General features: G+C 47.5%; 1 protein-coding gene across 1 annotated transcript in view; it reads right to left on the reverse strand.

Moving 5' to 3' along the window:
• SNTB1 (syntrophin beta 1) overlaps positions 1-25,841 on the reverse strand; it is a 245,812-nt gene that overhangs the window by 122,082 nt on the left and 97,889 nt on the right. The window contains exon 2 of the mRNA XM_052651720.1: positions 18,919-19,135. Coding sequence (XP_052507680.1) covers positions 18,919-19,135 — 217 coding nt within the window. The remainder of the gene's footprint in view (positions 1-18,918; positions 19,136-25,841) is intronic.

Raw genomic sequence — 25,841 nt, forward strand, 5'->3', positions numbered from 1 at the left:
CAGAGGTCTAAGGCAGTATTAAGTCATCCTGAAATTTCAGTTATCCAGCATAACCAGACTTCACGAAAACAACATGATCTACGTTCAACAAGGGTCTGAGGTGGATGGGCTGGGGATCTGCTCAGGAAGCCTCCATTTTGTAGCTGCGCCTCCAAGAACACGTGTGCCCATCATTTCTGCTCATGTTTCATTAGCCAGAATTAGTCACAAAACTATAAGAAGCCCTGGAAATTCAGAGGAACAAATGGCCTCTTCGGTGAGCACTAGTCTCTCTGCCACTATAACCTATTTCCAGAACTCTACAAAACTGATCCCAAAGAACTTCCCTGGTGAAACAGTGGCTAAGACTCCGTGCTCCCAAAGGGGGCCTGGGTTCGATCCCTGGTCAGGGAACTGGATCCCACCTGCCTCAACTAAAAGTCTGCATTCTACAGCTGAGGATCCCACACAGCACAGTGAGACAGCAGATCCCGCCTCGTGGGCTGAGACTAGATCCAGGGCAGCCAAACAAGTGAATGTGTAAACACTAAAAATAAAAGAAGACAGAGCTGAGCCAGAGCGAGGGACTACCGCTGCAATAATTCCACGAGCCATATAATGGCTCAGAACTTCCTTTAAGCTCTCTCCCCCGCCCCCCCCCCCCCCTTTTACTGAGCCTTCTACAGAAGAAGAGAGCAGAATGAGCTCTGTCTGAGCTCCTGCCACGCACCCAACACTTCAGGGGTTGGAGACTGCGACCTGGCTCATTCAGACTCACTCACTCTCTTTATAGAGTAGACTGCTTAAAAAATGCATCCATCTTCCCAGAGTCCCTTGCAGCTAGGGTTCCAGAGACATAAGGTTATCTCAGATATAGTGTTTATCTATTCCCATGAGATTTGGAAGAGAAGGACATACTTCTGATGTTCTAACTGCCATTGCTGGCAAGCCAGGCTGGCAACATAGAAAGGAAGGGGCAAAGGCAACTGGCTTGCAGCTGCAGTGTCTAATCGCCAGTTTTCCGTGTGTCAGAGGCAGGTGCAAGTTCCACACCCTGAGCTCAATTTCCTGATTCCTGATCACTGCTCTGGTACTACATAACTTCAACAGTTTCAGGGGCAACCTTCTGGTCCCCCACTTTCCTGATTATACCAGTTCTACAGAGTTCCGAGGGTCAGTGAGGGAGACCCAAACTAATGTCTTCCCATTTTTTGGTAAACAATGAATTCCTTATATTAAATCCTCTGTTTAAGTTACCTTGACTGAAGGAAATGGCAACCCACTCCAGTATTCTTGCCTGGAGAATCCCATGGACAGAGGAGCCTGGAGGGCTACTGTCCATGGGGTCGCAAGAGATGGACATGACTGAAGCGACTTAGCACACAGCACACAGACTGGCTTTCTTTCTTCACTGCGATGTGACTGACAACATTTGCTAAATACTGTTATATGCACAGGCTCCTCCAACAACTTTCTAAGAACTCTTCACTGCTGAAATGAGCAAACATGTACTTTCAGGAAATTTAGGGTTTAGCTAAAATAACTCCAGGCATAAATTTGTTTGAAGTCTCACATTTGAGCTTTGCAATTCAAGTGAATGAACTCTATAATAAATTCTACTCTCCCAAAATTAAGAGTACAATTCATGTTCCTAGAAGGTACACACTTTTATTCAGTTGTCTTACGTATCCCCTGCTAAAACCTACTTTATCTAAGAGGTTATGCCTATCTCATTTTGAGAGGCATTTAATCTGTGTAATGGTTCTGAAAAGTAGGTCTCATTATGCCCATTTCACAGGTGGATAACTGGGGCTTAGAGAGGTAACATGAGGTGTCCAAGGTTTAAGAGCCAGAGTGCAAACTCAGTGGTTCTGTCGTCAAAGGCACAAGCTCTTTCCGCCAAAACACAGAGACTTCTAGGAAGCAGCAACTCATTAGTTCTTAGCTGCTCTGAACACTGGTTTGTAAAGGAAGTTTGGTTAGTTCATTCGGCTCCACACTGGTATAAACTAGTTAGTTCTTCCCTCCTCCACAGACACCAAAAGCTCTAAGTATCTGCCTCAAAATGGTGCATTTCCCATCTTATAAAGAATTCAAAAAGAAAAGATGGATGGAACATAAGAAAAACACCTGCAGATCCAGAAAAAAAATGACTAAAATACACATCCTCCATTGCTGGTCACCGTGAGCAGCACGATTATAATTCTGTGCACAGACACGATGATAGATTTGTGAAGCATGGAAACCTGATGCAACCTGCAGCCAACAGCGTCCTGAGATTACTGCGGCAGCCACAGTAACATTTCGGTTTGAATTCCTACTCTGGCACACGCATGTGTTTTATTTATCACTGTCCTTCTCTACATATCTGACAGTGAGCTAGAGGATTCTTCCATCAAGACTTATTGGAAAATGTTTATAAAAATGCAAGTGGCCTTGGTAGGAGTCTCCCCTTCTTAGTGATTCAAGTCCTGACTCCTTCCTGGAGAAATTAATCTAAAGATACTATTTGCAATTTGACCTACTTCTTCAAACTGTCAGCTACTATAGATGTGGTATCGGACAGGAGCATATAAAATCAGGATAGGGTTTTCATTTACCAAACAGCTATTTTATGCTTTCCAATATAATAAATATTTCACCCAGGGCTTTCCCAGCACTTAATAAAACTACATAAAAAATTCTTAACATATCTTCCTGACACTGAAAGAATCTCTTGATAATCTTTTTAGGGGTGGTTATCTCTGGATAAGAAAAACGGAAATTAGAAGAGATTAAGTAACCACTATGCGCCAGGCAATTAGGCACACAGATGGCAACCTGCTCCAGTATTCTTGCCTGGAGAATTCCACGGACAGAGGAGCCTAGTGGGCTACAGTTCACAGGGTCACAAGGAGTCAGACACGACTGAGCAACTAACACCTGAACTTTAAAGCTGCTTCATTCCTAAAGCAGCACAAACATAGAGACACTGTCACCCTCATATTATATGTTGAAAAAAAAATTAAAGAAGCTAAGTAAATTGACCAAAATTACGCAGAGAGGAAGAAGAAACGCTAGCAATGAAACTCAGGTTGGCTTGGCCAAAGTCAATCGTCTTTTCAAGACAACACAACGCATCCAGTAAAATATATATATATTACCGGAGAGCTTGAGAAAAACAGCTCCAAGAATTCTAACTTCTGGGCCTAGTGTTTCGTTTCCAGGTAACATGAGGGAATATTTTCCACTTGCCTGAATATTTAATAACACAGGAAACGAAAACAAATTGCATTACTTGGCCTTCGCTGTGTGTTTCATAACAGAAGCGGAGGAGAGGGTTTTATTCTAGGGGAAAAAAGCATGCTGAATTCCAAGTCAAAGTGTGTCCATAAAGGGTAAATGACAAGGCCCGTTCGATGAGAGCAAATGAAGATTACAAAGATTCCCACTGACCAACGGCTGCTGCTCAAATGCACTGCCCACCCCCTGCTCTGTCTGCCGCCTTTTCAGGGGCGATTTCACCCTCAAGAGCAGCCTGGCAGAGGGACAGCAGGGCTCACCTGCCCCTCCAGCCCCAGCTCTGTCAAGCGGAAGAGGCCCTGCACTCTCTGAGGAAACGACAGTCATCATCAAGGCCACTTCTCAAGTTCGCTGCCCTGCCTGCTCCCTGTGTCTCTGGACGCAGCTGCCTCCCTTCTGGCAGCTTCCAGCCTGAATAAAATCAACCGTCTTTTTCTCTAAACCTCTCAGTTGTCATCTCTTTATCCAGGTCACATCGCCGTGGTGAAAAGAAATCTTAACCAAACCTCTGAATTGTGTTAGTCACCCAGTCGTGTCCGACTCTTGGCAACCCCATGGACTGCAGCCCGCCAGGCTCCTCTGTCCTTAGAATTCTCTAGGCAAGAAGACCAGAGCGGGCAGCCATTCCCTTCTCCAGGTCTCCTGACCTGCAGGCGGAGTCTGCTGTCTGAGCCGCCAGGGAAGCTCCTTAGGCAGGGCATAGCTCCACTGATGAGGAGGAATCGACGAATATCAGTTAGGGCCTGTCCAAGATGATTCTATCCAACAAGGTCAGGGAACGAACTGCTGACGTCAAGCACACTGTTCTCATGACTAGTTATCACTTGTCAATACACATCAGACCGATGTTCACAAGGCAGAGTGTAAACACACTTCTGTGATTTTTGTTTCTACACTTGCCTCCAGATTCGTTCTCTCCCTTCTTTGCTCTGCTCTGTGTTTCAAGAGGTCAAACTCTAACTATTGCTCAGGCTCCCTAGCCTTGGCCCCTCGTCTGGTGCAGCTGATCAGAAGCATCGTCTGATGATTCAAGGACAGAAGAGGAGAAAGGCTGAGGATGCTGCCCTACCCACCCCTCCCTGGACCACCGCGTTTCTCCAGAACGCTGGTCCTCAGCAGTTCCCTCTGCTCCTCAGTCCCGGAGATGGGACCAGCTTCCCACTGTTCCTAAGCCCTGGGTCCTTTTTCATCCATCGTGGGCTCCTTGAGCCCAGTCCACTCTTTGAGAAATGGTCGCTTCTTGTACTCTCATACTTGGACTCTCAAACGAGGGAGTATCTCCAAAGACCTACACTTGTTCTTTGCCTCTGCCTACCCCCAACCCTGCACCAAAACACACCCATCCACAGTGCCATGCATCGATGGCCGGGGCAGGAACTGGGGAAACAGCATGTGGTGCCGCGTCCATGTCCTGGCGAGCTCTGGACGCCTTCTTCCACCTCATGCCTCCGGGCCCGCTTGATTGTGACCTCCTGCAGATTCTCTCTCTTAAAATCTCTCAGCTTCATTCAGCTTACCTTCAGTGCCTCTGTGCTACTCTAGTAGCCACCCGGATTGCTTCTTGTCTCTGTTTCTGCAAGAACCCCTCGCGGCTCCCTGGCCTCCAGTCCTGGCCCCGCTTCCATCCACACTTCACTGTGAGGCCTGAGAGGTCTTTGTTATGTTGTTCCACGGCTCCAGACCCTCCAGGATAAAGCCCAACCATAAACTGGCTCACCCCGATTGTGCTACCCTTTCCAGACTCCTGACATGGTTTTCCCATCAACAGCTCCAGAAAGGACTGACTTCTCCCAGTTCTGCAACAGAGCTAACTCTTTTCTTGCCTTGGTGCCTAGACTCACACTATTTCCTTTGCCAAGAATCCCTTCTCTGCCTCTCTACCCCTAACCATTGGCCTAACTAACTTCTGATTTATGAGTCAGGTCTCTGCACAGACATCACCCTCTCTGACAATCATTCCCTGTTGCCCCGCCTACCCCCCTCTGAAACCTGGACTCTGGATTAGGCAGCTGTCCTGAGAGGCAGCTTCCACAGCCCTCTTCATCTCCCCAGTGTCTTTCCATGGAATTGCTCGGAGGTCCAGTGTCCTTGTCCTTGTTCCCCGCCTGATGGTGAGCTGTGCTGGGGAAGAACTCTATCTATTACCGCTGTAGCTTCAGTATCTAGCAAAGAAGAACCCAAAACTACTCATTTAAAAGTTGAAATTAAGAAAAGGGAACAGAGACTTCCCTGGGGGTCCAGTGGCCAAGATGCCAGGCAATCCCTGGCCAGGGAACTAGGTCCAAACGCTACAGTGAAGAGTTTGCACTCCACAACTTAAAAATAAGCAAAAGCAAAAGCCAGATTGCACATGCTGCCATGAAGACTGAAGATCCCGTGGGCCACAGCTAAGGCCCGGCACAGTCAAATAAATAAATAACATTCTAAAAAGTGAAAGTGGAAAGCAATCTCAGCCAGGTACTAATGGACTGGCAATGTCAAAACTCTCATTCGAGCGTTGTTTAGAAACAGAGGGAGTGTCTGCCGACAGACACAGGCCCCGTATGCCCAAGTGGGTGTTTTTCTGAAGGTGTCTGCAGCTCTCTGTGCCCCAAGCCCATCCTTTACTAAGGAAAATAAAATTCCATGTGTGCGTTGAAGGGAGGAAGGCAGGGACTGCTCCTGAAACTTCCCCTCTCTCCCTCTCCCCACACCCTGGTAGGAGATGCCTGCTTGAACAGAGAATGCCTGCATGACAGCGTTGGGGTTATTTTCAGAGGCTTCATTATCTCAGCTGGAAAATCCTGGGGCAGCTTTTTGCAAACCAAATGGAGTTCAATTAATATATCAAGAACAAAGGATCGAGACCTAAATATTGAGAGTCAGCATCAGCAGAAATCTCTCAGCACCCAGATGGTCAAGTTCAATGTCTCAAAGTGCTCTTAGGAGAGGGGAAACAGATTTTCCTGGAACAGAGTTTAGAGGAAGAGGAATGGACTCAAATGAACTCACTTTACTGTGTGTTGATGAAATCACAGAATCACGCCTGGAGAGCCCTCTCAACTCTTTTTCTCAAGGCTAACTAAAGATAGTTAAAGTCCCTTTTGCCTTACGAGTTCATCTCCCACTGATTAAAAATGTATGATAATTAGGATGAATACAGTACTGAAGTGTATCTATGAAGGAAACTGATTTTCTTAAAAATAACAAGACTATGAAAATGTTGTTTAAGCTCATTAAAATGAGCCTTTAGTACATTCTGTTGTATACAAAGATGCAAATTACACAAGGGCTCTTATTAGGGAAAAAACAGTGGCTTGGCCACCCCTGTTCATATCTTCTCCCTTCAAAGAACTCGGTAAAAAGATAACAAAATAGGTACAAAACCCACAAGAAAATAAGACAGGCAAGAGTTCAGTATGTGTTTGAAATACAGACAGCAGTGGAGCCAGATAACTGATACGGAGTAGAGCAAGAGGCAAGGAATTTAATGATACAGCTTAGAGGGCTGAAGACAGGATTTCAGTGACGTGTGAGCCCCCTGACTCTGCAAACATGCAGGGCTCGGAACCTCCAGGGAGAGGGCCGGGGTTGGCGCGGGGCTGGAAACAAGCACCCTGCACGAGCTCTGCAAGCTGAGTGGTGGGACACTCAGAGGACTCGCAGTGAGATATTCCCTGGTTTCCCCATCACCCAGGGCCAAGGAAAGAGGAGGGATGGTTCTCCCTTAAGTAACTCAAACTTCCAAACGCCAACATGCGCAGGATCGGAAGGTGTCTCAGAACCGCTGACTCACCAAGCAACAACTGTACATGAATTCTCACCAATGATTAAGCCCCACACCCGACGCACATAGGTTTCAACAGGCTTCTTAGTCTCTCTGTGTAAAAAAGGAACTGAGAGCAATGATCACCAGACATTTGAGGAGAACCTCCAGCAAGGAAGATGAAATTGGAACAGACAGAACAAGGTAACTGGAGAAGGAAAAAGTGCAAAGAAACTAAATGAATTGATACTCTACAAGAAGTAAGAGAAAATTTGGCACCCACCAAACAAGAACAAAATTCTCTTAATAAAAGGAACATTCAAAGAACAAAAAGAGCTAAAATACAATAGCTGAAATGTAAGCAGGACACAGTCATGAGAAAGGTCAAAAAATAGAGCAAAAAACATGGCAAAGAGAAGGAAATAGACTTGGAAAATTAATCCCAGAGGCCCAATACTCCTCCAACAGCAGAAACAGAGAGAGCGCAAAGGAAGCAGAGGAGAATTTTATCCAGTGAATACTAAAGAAAATTCCCCAGACCTCAGACATGAGACTCTGCATTAGTTTACAAAGGGGCTGTAGATTAATGATAAAACATGTTGCATTTTTATAAAATAGATTTACTTGATTTTTAAACTATCTGCCTTTATTATTTTATTAATATTTAAACTTTCATTTAAAATTACTTTAAAAAGGGAGTGCCTTACAAATTTTCTTAGGTCTGTTATGAATGCTAAGAGGCATACCGCCTGGCTTTGTCTCACTGTGTACCCTTCAGTTCAGTTCAGTTCAGTCCAGTTGCTCAGTCGTGCCCAACTCTTTGCGACCCCATGATTCGCAGCACGCCAGGCCTCCCTGTCCATCACCAACTCCCGGAGTTCCCTCAGATTCACGTCCATCGAGTCTGTGATGCCATCCAGCCATCTCATCCTCTGTCGTCCCCTTCTCCTCCTGCCCCCAATCCCTCCCAGCATCAGAGTCTTTTCCAATGAGTCAACTCTTCACATGAGGTGGCCAAAGTACTGGAGCTTCAGCTTTAGCATCATTCCTTCCAAAGAAATCCCAGGGCTGATCTCCTTCAGAATGGACTGGTTGGATCTCCTTGCAGTCCAAGGGACTCTCAAGAGTCTTCCCCAACACCACAGTTCAAAAGCATCAATTCTTCAGCACTCAGCCTTCTTCACAGCCGAACTCTCACATCCATACATGACCACAGGAAAAACCATAGACTTGACTAGACGGACCTTAGTCAGCAAAGTAATGTCTCTGCTTTTCAATATACTATCTAGGTTGGTCATAACTTTTCTTCCAAGGAGTAAGCGTCTTTTAATTTCATGGCTGCAGTCACCATCTGCAGTGATTTTGGAGCCCCCAAAATAAAGTCTGACACTGTTTCCACTGTTTCCCCATCTATTTCCCATGGCAAAGATGCCATGATCTTTGTTTTCTGAATGTTGAGCTTTAAGCCAACTTTTTCTCACTCTCCTCTTTCACTTTCATCAACAGGCTTTTGAGTTCCTTTTCACTTTCTGCCATAAGGGTGGTGTCATCTGCATATCTGAGGTGATTGATATTTCTCCCGGCAATCTTGATTCCAGCTTGTGTTTCTTCCAGTCCAGTGTTTCTCATGATGTACTCTGCATAGAAGTTAAATAAGCAGGGTGACAATAAACAGCCTTGACGTACTCCTTTTCCTATTTGGAACCAGTCTGTTGTTCCATGTCCAGTTCTAACTGTTGCTTCCTGGGCTGCATACAGATTTCTCAAGAGGCAGGTTAGGTGGTCTGATATTCCCATCTCTCTCAGAATTTTCCACAGTTTATTGTGATCCACACAGTCAAAGGCTTTGGCATAGTCAATAAAGCAGAAATAGATGTTTTTCTGGAACTCTCTTGCTTTTTCGATGATCCAGTGGATGTTGGCAATTTGATCTCTGGTTCCTCTGCCTTTTCTAAGACCAGCTTGAACATCAGGAAGTTCACGGTTCACGTATTGCTGAAGCCTGGCTTGGAGAATGTTGAGCATTACTTTACTAGCATGTGAGAAAAAAACAATATAACTGGGCCTCCCTGGGGACTCAGTGGTAAAGACTTCACCTGCCAATGCAGGAGACGTGGGTTCAATCCTTGATCCGGGAAGGCCCCACAGGCTGCAGAGCGACTGAGTTGGAGTGCCACAGCTATTGAGCCTGTGTACAGGGGCGCATCTGCTGAAACCACGCACCCTGGAGCCCACACAAGGCCGCAGCAAGAGACGCCGCTGCGATGAGAAGCCCACGCACAGCGCCTGGAGAGCAGACCCTGCAGCAGCGAAGACCCAGCCAACAAGAGACACACAAATAAAATTATACAGAAAACTCCCTGGAGGCTCAGACAGTAAAGAATCCCCTGCAATGCGGAGACCTGGGTTCGATTCCTGGGCTGGGAAGACCCCCTGGAGTAGGGTGTGGTAACCCACTCCAGTATTCTACCTGGAGAATCCCATGGACAGAGGAGCCTGGTGCGCTACAGTCCATGGGGTCGCAGAGAGTCAGACACGCTGAGCAACCACGCACACACATGCATAACTGATTAGGGCTTCCTGTGTCAGACTTCTGACTGGTTCAGCCCAGCCCCCCTGAATGCCCCCTTCCCAACCATCTTTTGCTGAAATACACTTTACATTCAATTCTCTATATTTCCCAAATGCAGGATGTGAGCACAGTCAAAACAAACACCAAGGCCATCTCTTGCTTTATGCACATTTTTCCTACAGTAACAAAATATTTCACTGGACTTGTCTAAGTAAGAAACAAGACCAGAGGCTTCCCTGGTGGTCCAGGTGGTTAAGAATCCACCTCCCAATGCAGGGGATGTGGGTTCGACCCCTGGTCAGGAACTAAGATCCCACGTGCTGCAGGGCACCTCTGCCCTCCTGCCTTAGACACTGGGCCCAGTCACTGCAGACCCCACGCTGTGCAGTCCAGAAGCCTGCACACTGCAAGGAAGACCCAGCGCAGCCAAACCAGAGCAAGAAACAAGAGTGGAGAGGCAGGGAGATCAATGGACAGGTGCAGACGGACAGTAAGTGAGGCCCAACTGGTGCTCTAGGCAGTGGGGGAGCCCACACGGGCAGGGGACGGTGGTGGGCCGTCCAGAGATTGGTGCTCGCTTCGTTTGTCTTCAGTTTTCCACATGACAGTAAAGCTGGTTTTTTTAAACAGGATGAAAACTAGAACACTGACTTTTGTTCAGGACACACATGACCGACCACACACACTTCCGTAGCCCTGCTAGGAGGCTTCCAGCTCCAGCACAAAGGTGGTCAGCGCCAACTCAGAGACCCTCTGTGGTGAACACCTGGACACGGGGGGTACAGGGTGATAGGACAAGCTGGCTTTTTTAGGTTCTAATGTAATGCTAAGCTGGCAAGAAAGACAAGGCCTCCTAGGTATTGAGCCTTGAAAACTAAGGGGTGAGCATTCAAGCTGACCATGAGCACCCCTGGAACCAGGCTGTGGGTGGGTGGTGCCCGGGAATGCTGGGTGGGTGGAAGTCTTTCTAGATACACAGAGGAGAGCTAAGATTTGGTGAGCCCAGGAGACAGGAACCTGGAACTGACCTTTCTGCAGAAGGCCATTCGTTTCAACAGGCTAAAACCCTCTGTGAAAGGATGTCTTACAAATAACTTCTGCTCAGCAGCTTGGCGAGATGACCCAGAAACTCCTTTCTGCTGGAAAGAACCCCCACCCTCTCCCCCCACCCCTCCTGTACCCAGGAATGAGGATGTTTTGGTTGAAAGCTGTGTTTAGGCCGTGGTTATGCGGCCAGGATATCTACATTAAATCGTCTAACCATCACAGCACTCTTATGTGGTCAGTATTTTAAAATAAAACACATCTTATAGATAAGGAACCTGGGAACCAGAGAGATTAGATACTTTGCCTAAAGCTGAAGGGAATAAGTGACAGAATTGGGATTCAAACCCATATTTTCTAACTTTGACACCACAGTTTTATTCATTGATAATGGTTTTAATCTGGGCCTCTGTTTCAGATACTTAAACTATGTCCACTTACGACAGCACCATTATGAATTGATTTTACATTTTCTCTTTGTTTCCAAAATGTTAACATCAATCATGATCTGCTGGTGATATTTTCAGTTATGAGGCCACCATGATGTGTCCAACCAAGAGTGAGGAAAACAGAATCAAGAAAATACGTGCTTTAGAGCCTCTTACCAGGAAAAACATGGTTCACAAACAAGGACTCATTGTGGAGTGAGGATGGTTATAATACCTCATGAATGCTACTCTGGATGTACTACCGTGTACTCTGGCAGGAATTCTTCAATAGTCTTCTTTTCTGAAGAAAATATTTAATCAATGTATTTATTGGCTGTGAAGAGTCTCAGCTGTGGCGTGTGGGACCTTTCACCTTGGTATGGTGTGTAACCCATCCTCAGCTGTGGCACGTGGGACCTTTCACCTTGGTGTGGCGTGTAAACCGTCCTCAGCTGTGGCACGTGGGACCTTTCACCTTGGTGTGGCGTGTTAACCCTCCTCAGCTGTGGCACGTGGGACCTTTCACCTTGGTGTGGCATGTGGGAAAAACTCAGTCCGCTGTTCTGATCCCATCAGGAATAAGACCATGTGAATCTAAGACAGCAAGGGAGAGCCACCTGGGGACCCCGGCCCGTCTACACACAGACCCAGGGGACGGGAGTCCCAGTTGAGCACCCGGAGGAGGAAAGGGCAGCCCACTCCAGTGCTCCTGCCCAGAGAGTCCCGTGAACGAGAAGCCTGGCGGGCTACAGTCCATGTGGTCGCAGAGAGACAGGCGCGACTGGGCAGGAGACACTTGGCAAAGACCTCTGGACCTGGGAAGGCATGGCTTCCAGCTCCTCGTCTAAAATACATTTCTTAGGGTCGACAGGCGTATCTCGTCTTGATAACCTTGGTGACAGTTGAATTTCTCACAGAGCTGGCCTGTGCGGAAAGAATGCGTTGCTTAGGTTGCCTCGAAAATCTGCAGTGTTTTTGTTACTTGGAGTTCTGGTATTCTGCTTATTATTTACACTGTCTCCCAGTATGGCCTGCCCCTAATGGGGACTCGAGGATCCTCCTATACGAGTGTTTCCATCTGCTTGACAATCGTACTGCCTGTTACAAATGAATCCTGACTTGTTTCCTTAACATGTGCCTACCCCTTGGCATTGGAGATGGATGCACCATGTCTCTAAGGAGGTTTCTGATTCTCTGAGGCTGAAGTCTGGGATGTTGAAGCTGAAGCTCCAATACTTTGGCCACCTGATGCGAAGAGTTGACTCATTTGAAAAGACCCTGATGCTGGGAAAGATTGAGGGCAGGAGGAGAAGGGGACGACAGAGGATGAGGTGGTTGGATGGCATCACCGACACAATGGACGTGAGTTTGGGTAAACTCTGAGAGTTGGTGATGGACAGGGAGGCCTGGCGTGCTGCGGTTCATGGGGTTGCAAAGAGCGACTGAAGTCTGGGTGCTGAATTGTGGTGACATCATTGAGGGAACTTTGAGGGAACGAATCCGTGCACACTATAGGATTTGTCAGGCCATACCCTCTGAACCACGGCGTGCTGAGTGGAGCTCTTCCATTTGGGACCACAGCAACGCTTCCTGTGAAGTTTTCACTTGTACGCAGTAGACAGAGATGTACACTGTTTTTCACAAAAAGTGTGTGTGCTGCGGGCCTCCCTGGCAGTCCAGCGGGTCAGATTCTGCCTTGCAATGCGGCTCGATCCCTGGTCGGGGAAGATCCCACATAAGACTAAGCCCACGAGCAGCTATTGAAGGCCGTTCACCGAGAGCCCCCGCCCACGGGAGAGAAGAGCCCCGCCCACGGGAGGGAAGAGCCCCGCCCACGGGAGAGAAGAGCCCCGCCCACGGGAGGGAAGAGCCCCGCCCACGGGAGAGAAGAGCCCCGCCCACGGGAGGGAAGAGCCCCGCCCACGGCAACTGGAGAAAGCGTGCGTGCGGCCAGGAAGAGCCAGCAGAGGCGCACACATGAGGAAACCTTTGAACAAGAACGCTGGGCCCTTGCTCCGCAGTTTACCCGTGAAGGTTACTGCAGGGTCGGTTAGGGTTAGTATTACAGAGTCATGAACAAAGTTCTACACCCCACCCTCCCTATTGGCTCACCTGCTTTTAACCAGTAATAGTCTTGGGTAATGAACTCTCTTGATTTAAGTTTGCTGAGCCTGGCAGGATAGAATGGTGTTTTTCCTCTTATTCCCAAGACTATTTAGTGAAAGATTGTTTAAAAAGAACTTTCTGGAAAGGTAAGAATACTCCAGATGGGCAGGTACATATGCCATTTATCAGTTATTAACATGGCATGTATTTTTGAAGGCCTTCTTGGATCAAGCAATGTTCTAGAAAGCTGAGATTTTCTGGCAGTGTGCAGGTCTTTAACTCTTTTTTAAGAAGTAATTTCAAATTTACAGAAAACATAGAGAATGAGCAATGGTGCCAGGAGTAGGTGAGGATTCAGGTGAACCTACTCTCAATGTTTCCCTCCATGTCCTCTACCACTCACTGCTTCTCTCCTCATAACAATTTTTAGAAAGCTGGGATATTGAAGCTGGGCATCCCAGACCTCAAGGGTCTTCTGGCTTTCGGAACTGGGTAATCACGTTAGAAACAATCGTAAATCATTATAAAGGACGCTGTCATGAACGGATCTACACACAAGGCATATGTGCTGAGGCCGAAGGGTTCTCGGAAGCTGTCAGGGAGGCGAGTGCAGGGCAGGCACCGGGGTTTAAGCACTCCTGGGCATAAACTACAGGGGCAGCAGGGCTGGACAGTCAGGAGAGATGCAGAATCACGGTGCCGAGGAGCTTCAATACTAGTGAAGGTGACAGGAAGCCGTTTTGACCAAATGGACAGATTCTGCATGTTTCACACTCCCTTGTCTGGCTGTGAGTAGGGTAGACATCAGGCATGACAGAGGGCAAACTAGAAACTTGGAAAGTAGTCAAAGTGTTAGTTGCTGGTACGTCCAACTCTTTTGTGACCCCATGGACTGTAGCCCACCAAGGCTCCTCTGTCCATTGGATTCTCCAGGCAGGAATACTGGAGTGAGTAATCATTCCCTCCTCCAGGGGATCTTCCCGACCCAGGGACTGAAACCGGGTCTCCTGCACTGCAGGCAGATTCCTTACCATCCAAGCCCCCAGGGAAGCATCCAGTAGAAATCTGCCCAAATAGTGCAGACCAGTGGTGCCCACTCTTGGCACCAGGGACCGGTTTCATGGCAGACAATTCTCCATGGGCCAGGGGTGGCGGCAGGGTGGTTCCAGGACAAGTCAAGCGCGTGACATTTGCTGTGCACTTTGTTTCCAATCTGACACTGCCACGGATCCTCAGATCCTCAGCCCGGAGGCTGGAGATCGCGGTCTCCAGGGTGCGGAACAGTCTGGGCCTGGACGAGGGCAGTGGCCATGAAGGCAAAGCGGGGGCCATGAAACACGAGAGGCATTTAAGAGGTGGATCCAAAGAGAAAAAACTACTGCAATCCTCGACAAGCAGCGCTAGCAGTGACGTACTCTCGTGGGTTCAGTGCCTGCTGGGAGGCCTTTTTCACGGAAAGAGCAGCAATGCTACCTGCCGTTCTAAGGCTGTTTTGATTTGAGAAATTGAACATTAGAGCTTTTAATACAAACTCTCACCAGCCGAGGGGATTAGCCCCGAGAAGCTGAGGCTTCAGCAGCCAGGAGACCGTTAATTCCTGGTCATGGTGCTTACGGGTCACGTGCTAAAAACTGGAAGCAATGGGGTATCTTGATTAAGAGGTTGAGCTTGGTGTCAGCCAGGCCTGGGTCTGAATCCCAGATTTCCTGTTGGCTTCAGTTCTTGTTTCTGAACTAAATTTCACTCTCTATGAAATAGAGATTGGCCTCTCAGGTGACTCAGTGGTAAAGAATCCGCCTGCCAACGCAGGAGCTGCAGGTTTGACCCCTGGGTCGGGAAGGTCCCCTGGAGAAGAAAATGGCAACCCACTCCAGGATTCTTGCCTGGAGAATCCCATGGAGCCTGGCAGGCTACAGTCCATGGGGTCGCAAAGAGCCGGACACAACTGAGCGCGCACAGGCATCTGAACCAGAGATCAGAGCTCCTGTGACAAAAGGGGACTGGGATCAGATGAGACACGCAAATTCACACTTAAGTTATGGAGCTAAGATTCCACCACAGGGTTAGCTGGTACAAGCCAACACCCTCTCCTTCTCCTCCTTTCCCTTTCATATTTAATATATGCATTATTTTCATTACTTTCTAAAAAGCTACACTTTCAGTTTCTATTTCCCTGTTAACCCAAGAGCTGTTTCTCTCAGAGAGAGCTTTCTAAAAATCCATGAAGAAAGGCTTTCTGGGCTTTGGTTTTGTTACTGACTTTCTAGTTTCATTCCACAATCATTAGGGGATGTTGTCTGCATTATTTCTGCCTTATGGAACTTACAGAATTTGGGGGGACTTAATCTGTGGTTAATCTGGGGGATGTTCTATAAGCTTCGAAAAGAAAACTGTATTCTTTATTATCAGGGTACAAACACTGCGAGGTACCCAGACCTCCCTTGATTATGCCGGTTGGGTCTCTTGTACCTCTGTTTATCTTCTGCCCAACTGCCCTGTCTTGGGCTGAGAGCAGTCTGCTGGCCTACTTAATGGCAGCGTGCTCCTGTCTCCCCTTGCACTCTATGCAGGTTTTGCTGCAGAGGCTGCTCTGTCACCTGATGTGCGTTCACACCTGCTGAAAGATCTGTTTCTTGTGAACTCTGACCTTAAGCATAAGTCAGTCCTTCTTTGTCCTGTTCTGCACTTTTTCAGTCTGGACTTTACCCTGTCATATAGCAAGAGAAATTGATGCTTTTTTGTTTGTTTTCATTGCTGGCTTGCATTTGCCTTGTATAATCTGCCCAGCCCTATACCATATTTCTTTAAAAAAATTTTTTTGACTGTGCCACACAGCATTGTGCGATCTTAGTTCCCAGACCAGGATTGAACCTGCATTTCATGCCTGGGAAGCTGGAAGCCTTAACCACTGAATCACCAAGAAAGTCTTGCAAAGTCCATATTTTTGAATGGTATAATAGACTCTGCCTAGCATGTGACTGGAGTTCCACAGAGTATTTGTTGCTTTTTTCTTTTCTTCTCTTATTCAGCCAGTGTCACCTAGTCTTTTTTTTTTCAGTTTTAATGAGGTATAATTGAAAAAATTATAAGACATGTAAAGTTTGCATCATGGTGACATGATACATGGATTTGCTGTGAACGGTTAATTTACCGTCAACAGTTTTGGATCTGTTTGGACCAAAATCCCTTCCTGGACCCTCTGGCTTAGCTGGATTCTCGTTTGCAGTCACACCCTGCCAGTTTTCACATCCCAGAGGACAAACTTTCCCTCACCACATAGGAGGCCCTACATACACTCACCAGAGACCAACTTGAAGAGCACCAACATGAAAGTTTAAAAAATGGGAACTATATTCAATATCCTTGGATAAGCCATAACGGAAAAAAATACTGAAGAGAATGTATATATGTATAATATAACTGAACAACTTTGCTATATAGTAGAAATTAACACACCATTGTAAATCAACTGTACTTCAATAAAATAAGCTTTTTAAACTAAAGCCTGATATCTCTCCAAAGAGTCTTTAAAAGCTAATTAAACGCTTGGGAGAAATGTGATAGCATAAAAGTCCACAGATGAACCCTAGACATTGTCTCAAACCCTCTCCCCAATGCATTAACCACTTCTACAACAGCCCAAGTTTTCTAGTCTCTGTATTTTTCAGGTAACGGTAAGCTAACACTGTCACCCACTCTATGGGAACAAGATGAAAACCCAGTTGTATCACATACTAGTTATGAAGACAGGGACTTATATGAGCCCCGAGCCTCAGTTATCTTTATCTGTGGAATGGGGATGATGACTGAGACGCAGAGGTCTAAGCATGGTTACAAATTCAAGGACTAGGCGGAAACGGAACAGGCAGGCAGGTGTTACACTGAATCCCTTAAGCGTAAGGCATTAGGACTGATGAGAAGAGCTCCTTCTCTTTTGGAAGGAGAGGTCTTTTCTGGGCTCTTACAGATTGGAGCCCTGCCTGCAGCAATGTAGGCCTAAGGATATCATTAGATCTTCTGATTTTTCTAGAAAAGCAGAAATCTGGCTTTTTAATGTGAAATTTCCCAGCTAGTCAATGTGGCAACTAATTCACAGATATCTTTGCAACCCTAGATAGACCATTAAAAAACAAACAAAACAAAACAAAAAAAACTGTGGGCTAGGCACACCCGAAGGCGCGGGCACTTTGCAGTGTCAGGGCTAAAGTAATTAGCATGCTGCCCGGCACAAGACCGGCCGTGGGTAAGTTATGAATTCATCAGATCTGAAATCTCAGACCTCAGACTCTTGGGAGAAAGGACTTGTACTGACTGGGTGGGTAAAAAAAAGTCAGGGAAGAGGAAAGTCAGTGCGGAGGTCGCGCTGTGGCCGCGGAGGGAGCAGGGACGCAGCAGGCGTGCGGACCGGGCAGGGGGGGCCCGCGCGCCGGGCAGGGGGGGCCCGCTTGGAACCGCCCTCCCCGCCTCCTCTGCTCTCTCCTGCGGAGGCGGGCTGTCTCATACAAAGGCCCATCTCTGATCCCTGACCGAGGAGAGGGCAGCCGGCTGGGGTCAGAAGGGCCGGCAGCTTCTTCAGCCTAAGTTCACAGGGAAGAGAACCAAACAGCACCGAGCTGGGAGCCAAGGAGGCCACTTTCTCCTTGTTTCTATTTCCTTTGGGTTTTCCCCACCAGCAGCCCTGAACCTAGCCAAGTACTTCCTCCTCGGGAGGGTCACAGCTGTCCCACACTTGTTATAAACAAGGGCCAGGAGAGCTGTCTATTTTTACATCTAAATGTGGATGCAGAGGTCACCAAGATTCCCCCTTCGCCGGCTCCGTTTCCCTCTTTCCTTTCTACACATCTTTTCTTTTCATTCCAGATGCACATTTTCTGTGCGGAGGAGATGAAGACTCTGGGGGGAAGAGAGACCCCAAATATTTGCTCATCTTGCCTGGACTCCTGATTGCCATGGATTGGTTTACGCATCTAGGCTGTGACAAAGAAGTCACGCACAGACTTTGGGAAAGAGCATCCTAGACTTGGATCCAAACCTCTCTGTTTCCTCTCTTGAGAATAAAGAGAGGTTCAGAGCAGAAAACAGCACTGAAGATCCTCTCCCTGAACCTTCCAAGGGCACAGATGAGGGCCCCAGGGAGGCTGATGCGCTTATCTCTGTGCACGGGCGCTCACTCCCTTCCGTCGCGTCTGACTCTCTGCAACCCCACGCCTGTAGCCCACCAAGCTCCATGTCCATGGAGTTCTCCAGGCAAGAATACTGGCGTGGGCTGCCATTCCCTCCTTCAGGGGGTCTTCCTCACCCAGGGACTGAACAGTCCCGCAGCTCCCGCACGGCAGGCAGATTCTTTACCACTGAGCACTGGGGAAGCCCATGCCTATTGCCACCCGACATCAGTAATACACAGTATCACGGCCTGTATTCATGGACGGCTGCTCTGGCTAACTACTTCCCGTGGATTTCCTCATTCAGTCTTCATAACTCAGGGAAGTATGGATTTCAATTATTTCCATTTTACAGAGGCCAAAACTGAGGCTCAGCGCTCGAGAAACTGGCCCAGCGTCCGGCAGAGGAGACAAAAGATCCTGACTCCATGGATTCAACGTTTTCCGGAACGAGAGCTTAACACATAGATTCCTCATGAGGATAAAGGAAGAAGGAGAGAGGAGGAGGGAAGAAGAGAGCAGGGGGGCGCGCTTGACACACAGGCTGCTCGCGGAGCTGCGCCCGAGGACCGCAGCTCGGAGGGGCCTGCCCACTCGTACCTGCGCTCGGGGTCGGCCAGCGCCAGGCTGCGGGTGACGAAGCACATCCTGAGCGGGATGCTCTTCCGGTCTCGGTGGAAGGACGGCGGCTGCGACGCCAGCGGGTCCGGGGCGCCGGCCCCGAGCCGCGGGGACTCGGGCGGCGGGGTCTCCCAGCCGATCTCAGACACCGGCGAGCCCTTGGTCACGTAGGGGGTGGCCTCGCGCATGTACTTCACTGCAAGCAGAGAGGGGACAGAGAGCCTCGGTCAGCGCTGAGGGTCCCGGCGGGCTGCGGCTTTCGGAGAGCGCGCTGGACCAGCAGCACAGGACCCTCTTACATTCCCCGGATAATAGTTGTCTGTTCCTTAGGTGCCAGCGTGGTTTTTACAGTCTGCCATTAAGATGGCCTGAACTTCAGAATGACTCTCAGGTTTTCCGATTATGACAACGTCTATCTTTTCTGATTATAAGGTGCATTCTGGGGAAGAGGCTGGGAAACAAATGAACAGAGACTGTGAAAGCCCATCAGTCAAAAGCAGTGCAATTATTCAGTATAGATGTAGGGTATCTGGTACCCACATTGACCGTCCACATTACCATTATTCTGTTGGGAAGCAAGGACAATCTTTTCAAAAAACAGTGCTGAGAACACGTATGTAAAGAAATACACAGAAAAACATCTATGTAATGGTAGACATCTGTGATGGCAAAAACATTACTTGTAAGAGCTGAAAACTAGGAACAACCTAAAGGTTCAATAAAAGAGAACAGATTAAAGAAATCATAAGGCACCTTTACATTCACTTAAAAATGGATAGATGCAGATGTCTTGATGTAGAAAAGCCTGTAAGATCTACTGTCCATTTTTAAAAAGCGATAGAGAACAGCGCATATACTGTGGTTACTTGTGTATACGATTATAGGTATATATGCCTGAGCAGCTACTACAGCTTATGGATAGAAGTCCAAGAAAATATTAATGGTAGTTAGCTCTGGGAGTGGATATGAAACTCAAGATGATGGAGACATAGACCTTTATTACTCATTTATTGCTCTTTCATATAATTTCTCATGTTTAGCCATTGTGTTATACATTGTGTTTTAAAATCTAAAGAAACAATCGTTTAAGAGCTGAGTGGAGCAGACTGAAATTCTGCTCTCTGATATGTTTACTTGATCTTAAGGTGTTAGTTGGGGCTTCCCTGGTGGCTCAGATGATAAAGAATCTGCCTGCAATGCAGGAGACCTGAGTTCCATCTCTGGACCAGGAAGATCCCCTGAAGAAGGAAATGGCAACCCACTCGTTTTCTTGCCTGGAAGATTTCATGGACAGAGGAGCCTGGCGGGCTACAATCCAAAGGGTCGCAAAGAGTGGGACATGACCAAGGACTAAGCACACATTAAGGTGTTATTTGCCGATTCTGAACTTAAGCACTTGGTTCTTAGAGAGCATTCACACTGACAAGGCACCTGGATCCTGGAACGCGCAACGTAAGCTCCACATCCTTTTCCTACAGTTCACACAGCCTGGCTCTCTGCTGCTCGGGGCCCTTAACGGCATCTGCTGTTACAAATGGCAGTGGATTAAAATGGGTGGCAGACCCAAGGGGCAGTTCCTCCAGATCTTGGGCAATTCAGTTGCACAAACTAGTGGCTTCCCTCTAGGACACACGGAGTCAGGCTGCTGGAGACTGCAGGGACAAACAGAACGCGGTTTCCACGCTGAAGAGCAACAAAGTCTCAGGCCGCTATAGTGGATGCTGTCGTGGGCCAGCAGACCCTTTTCTGCAGGACCTGTATCCTAGCTGCTGTGTGTTGCTGAGAACACTCTGAGCTGCTCTCTTGCTCTGGAACACTGTTCTTGGACATCAGAAGTCATCGAGCCCAAGAGACTACTGGTCCACTGCTCCATCCCCCAGACAGAGGATCTGCTTCTCTGGAACCTAACACTGCGGCATAAACCTAACCCCACTGAATACTGTGGCATAAACCTAACCCCACCGAACACTGAGGCATGAACCTAACCCCGCCTAACACTGTGGCATGAACAAGTCCATAAGCGATGGCATGAAGCAGAATGCGCTATAACAAGAAGAAAGGGTGCTGGAAGAACTCATCAGAAAAATGCACTGAGGAGTCTGAATGACAGGTTAGGGTCACAACAATTCAATAAGCAGACCAAACATGCCCAGATGCATGCAATATGGGCTTATATTGGGAGATCTAATTGTAGATATTAAAACCAGCCATTATTAATTTAAGACAGAGGAGATGTCATTTAGCACCAATATATATTTGAAAATCTTTCAAGATTTTCACTGAATATAAATGCAATTGGGAGAAAACAGCTCCCTGGTTGCTGCAAACCTGTTAGCACAGGTTGCAGAAAGATTATTCACGAACAGTGCATTTTAAGGAAAACCATTTAAAAAGGAGCACAGACATGACTACGGACAAAGGCAGAAAATTCAGTGGGACAGGTTTAAGCTGTCTAAAAACTGGAATAAATAGACCTCTTCTGATGTTGCTGAATTTTTTATTTTATCTCCGAGTATATTTTTGTAGAAGCTAGAACTCTGCTTAGCTTTGTATATTGTTGAATTATACTTATTGATAGTGGGAAACTCAAGTACCACACCCAAGGTCGTTTGACAATTCTCCATTGATTGCGTTATTATCCTTCTGGCTGGAGGAGGGGGTGAGTGTTGCAGATGCGACAATCCAGGGATGCTTCTTGGAGTAGGTGGCATTTGAACTTGACTTTAAAGGGTAGCTAAGTAGGGGTAAGAATAAAAGTTGCCTCATATAACATGCATGCATGCATGCTCAGTCGCTTCAGTCATGTCCATCTGTGCGACCCCGTGGACTGTAGCCCACCAGGCTCCTCTGTCCATGGGATTCTCCAGACAAGAACACTGGAGTGGGGTGCCATATCCTCCCCCAGGGGATCTTCACAATCCAAGGACTGAACCTGAGTCTCTTGAGTCATGAGCCACCAGGGAAACCCTTTTACATAATGTACTCTGATTTACAATTTTTATCACAACTCCATAGGAAAGGAAAATCAGACCTCAGTCTGGAAGGGGGATAAAGAAGGAACATCCATTATACACTTAGTGCCAAGTCTGGAACCAGAGGCCTCCATAGCTTCCTGCATGTAAGCTTGAAAATGACCATTTAAAGCCTCACTTTATATACAAAAAAACCAGGTCTGGAGAAGAAATGGATAAGGGATCTTTCATTTATCAAGTGTCCATATGCATGCGTGCATGCTCAGTCATGTGCAACTCTTTGTGACCCCATGGACTGTAGCCCACCAGGCTCCTCTGTCCATGGGAATTCTCCAGGTAAGAGTACTGGACTGGGTTGCCGTGCCCTTCTCCAGGGGATTTTCCCGACCCAGGGATCGAACCCAGGGATCGAACCCAGGTCTCTCGCATCGCAGGTGGAGTCTTTACCATCTGAGCCGTCAAGTATCTCTGTGTCCAGAAACAGTAAAAGGAAACATTTTAAAAGAGGAAGACACTACAGTGCTAACACTTTCAGAGCCTGTTGGAAAGAAACATATGGCTATTCTAATTCCGGGGCCACTAGGAGCTTTACATAGGTTATTCTTGGCAAGACGAATGTATTATTTTACACATTAGCACACACCAATGCTCAGAAATTTAACTTAAGGGGTTGGTGGCTGGTGAAGCTGGGGTTTGATTTCCCAGAGATCATATTCTTTCATGGAATCTGGCTAGCCCACCAAGATGAAGTATTCAAAACGAGGGCCTAACAGGGTCAGTTATTCTTTATTCAGTAGGCACTAGCTACAGCCCTGGTGACCTAGGGGCAAGAGAACGGCAGAACTGAAGGTCAGATTCAGAGCGAACTCCAGAAAAGAGGGGCTTCTGGGTGGCGCTGGTGGTAAAGAGCCGATCTGCCAACACAGGAGACCTAAGAGACACAGGTTCGATCCCTGGGGCGGGAAGATCCCCTGGAGGAGGGCACAGCAACCCGCTGCAGTACTCTTGCCTGGAGAATCCCATGGGCAGAGGAGCCTGGCGGGCTATGGTCCAGAGGGTTGCAGAGTTGGACACGACTGAAGCGACTCAGCAAGCGAGGATGCACCAGGAAAGAGAGACTGCGCATAGCAGAGGGGGAAGATGCTAGATGCTGACCTACCAGCTACACGCCCATCAGGGCTTCCTTCCAGAGACACCATGGACATGGAATATCCATATAAGGTGTGAGTCAGTACAGAAATGTGTGGTTTGGTCCATCATGAGTAGAGGCTGGAGAAGGATAGCAAATCTTAGTCTAGAAGCAAAGATTTATCAAGCAGTGTGGTCTAATTCAAGGAGGGTAAAGGGTTACCTAAGACTAGGTTTTTTCTTTATTTATTTTTAATGAAAAGGATAACTGCTTTACAGTATTGCATTGGTTTCTATCAAACATCAGCATGAGTCAGCCGTAGGCTTACCCGTGTCCCCTCCCACTTGAACCTCCATCCCACCCCCTCCCCATCCCACCCCTCGAGGTTGTTACCGAGCCCGTGTGAGTTCCCAAGTCATACAGCAAATTCCCGTTGGCGGTCTATTTTACCTACAGTGACGTAAGTTTCCACGTTACTTTCTCCACACGTCCCGCCCTCTCCTTCCTCCCCCAAGCCGTGTCCGAGAGTCTCTTCTCAATGTCTGCATCTCCATTGCTGCAAATTGGCTCATCAGTACTATCTTTGTAGATTCCACATATATACATTAGTATACAGTATTTGTTTTTCTCTTTCTGACTTACTTCACTCAGTATAATAGGCTCTAGGTTCATCCACCTCATCAGGACTGACTCAGATGCAGTCCTTTTTTATAGCTGAGTAATATTCCATTGTATATATGTACCACAGTTTTCTCATCCATTCGTCTGTCAATGGACATCTAGGTTGCTTCCTTGTCCTGGCTATTGTAAACAGAGCTGCAGTGAACATCAGCGTACATGTACTAACACTAGATATGACAGTAATAAGTGTATTAAATAATTCAGAGATTTGTTTTTCTTTTACCGAAAGTCTAGGGTGAAACAAAAGGGTTGCCAGGGCAACTCTCAGCTCCCTGAAGTTTACAGGTCCTCAGGCTTCCTGCTGTACATCATCAACCTGCCATCTAATGACCCAACAGCACTGCTTGGGTTCCAGCCATCATGACCAAATTCCCATTAGTAGGAAGAAGGAAAAAGTAAAAGACACACTACCCTTCTTCCTTCAAGGTCAGTTTTAAGAAGCCGACACAGTATCTGCTTACAACCCATCAGCCAGCATTTAGTCACATGGTCACTTCTAGATAGAAATTTACTCTTAACTCTGGACAGCTCTATGCCAACCCAGCTGAAAGTTAGTGAGAAGGGAGGCTACTACTGTGGAATAAAACAAGGGGACAATACTTAGCTTTCTCCACAGGGAGACAGCCCTGACCACGCCTGCTTAATGCAACTAGACTTTACAAGACACGTGCCAAGTTGCTTCAGTCGTGTCCGGCTCCCTGCGGCCCCGTGGACTGCGGCCCAGGCTCCTCTGTCCATGGGATTCTCCAGGCAAGAACACTGGAGCGGCGTGCCCTGCCTCCTCCAGGGGATCCTCCCGAGCCGGGGATCGAACCTGCATCTCTCGGGTTTCCGGCGCCGGCAGGCGGTTCTGTGCCAGTAGCGGCCCCTGGGGAGCGCTACGTCTCTTTATGCGGACATCTGGAGAGACAGTGGCACCCCGCTCCAGCACTCGTGCCTGGAGAATCCCATGGACGGAGGGGCCTGGTGGGCTGCAGTCCACGCGGTCGCAAAGAGTCGGACACGACTGAGCAACTTCACATACGACATGAACACGAGTAAACGTACTGAAGGACAGGACGACTAGGTTCCTTGAACCCTCTAAGTGTTTGCTGTGTACTCACTTGAACCTCACAGCAATCCTGGGATACAGACATTGCAAGCATTCCCATTTAACCAAAGAGTCTGCAAGAGAGCGAGAGAGCAAATCATACGCCCAGGTTAGAAGGCAGGGAGTGGCAGACACACGAGTCAAACCCAGGCAGCCTGGCTCCAGAGCCCTTCCTTTTAACCACGAAGTGACACTGTTTCTCACACTTAAAAAAAATTAATTGGGTGAGTGTGAGTGTGAGAGTGTGTGCGTGTGTGTGTATGTCTGTGTATTTAAGCCAACATTTTTCTGTACTGGGAGAAAACATCCAATTAAGAGGCTGCTGCCGGTAACACAAGAGATTTTGTAAGCCTGACCTGTTAAACTGTGGCACTCCAGTAAGTGCCTTTGAAGGCACTGTAACATGTATTTGTAATGGAGGGTTTAACCCGGCAGAACTGAGCAGCTAGTGTCTTCATAATTATACCTCCCTGTGCTCACAGACAGTAATTTCAGGCAAAGAACTGTTGAAACTGATCAAGAAGCAGCCAGGCCGGGCTCGGCGCCTCCTACTCGGGACTAATTAATAAACCATGCCTTCCTGGGCATCATGAAGTAAAAAACGTGGTTGAGCAATTAAAATTTCAGTCTTCTCTCGCAGAAGAGGGGGAGAAGAGAAGTAAGAAATGGTCCCCAAACCAATAATGCACCAAGTCGCTTTCAGTATGTTTCCAGTTTTTCATCTGCAAGGTGGACAGATGTGAAGATTTAAAAAAAACAGTAAAGCCCATGTTTGCAAAGGCCCCGAGTTGCCACAATTAAATCTTTGTTGAGGAGGCCAGCTGACATTTGAAAGGAAACACAGACAGGGGCTACTAATGAGGAAATGCTTCAGGCAGATCCAAGCAACTCCCCTACCAGGCTGGTTTCTGAAGAATCAGCAAGTCCCTCTGTTACGAGCAAGTTTTCCTCTTAAAAATAACAACAAAACAACAAAAAAGGGATTTCCAGATTACAGGAAGGAAAAGAAATATTTCATGACTCTAAGGGA

This window comes from Budorcas taxicolor, chromosome 14 (genome assembly GCF_023091745.1).
Source record: "Budorcas taxicolor isolate Tak-1 chromosome 14, Takin1.1, whole genome shotgun sequence".
In the NCBI taxonomy this organism is placed as follows: domain Eukaryota; kingdom Metazoa; phylum Chordata; class Mammalia; order Artiodactyla; family Bovidae; genus Budorcas; species Budorcas taxicolor.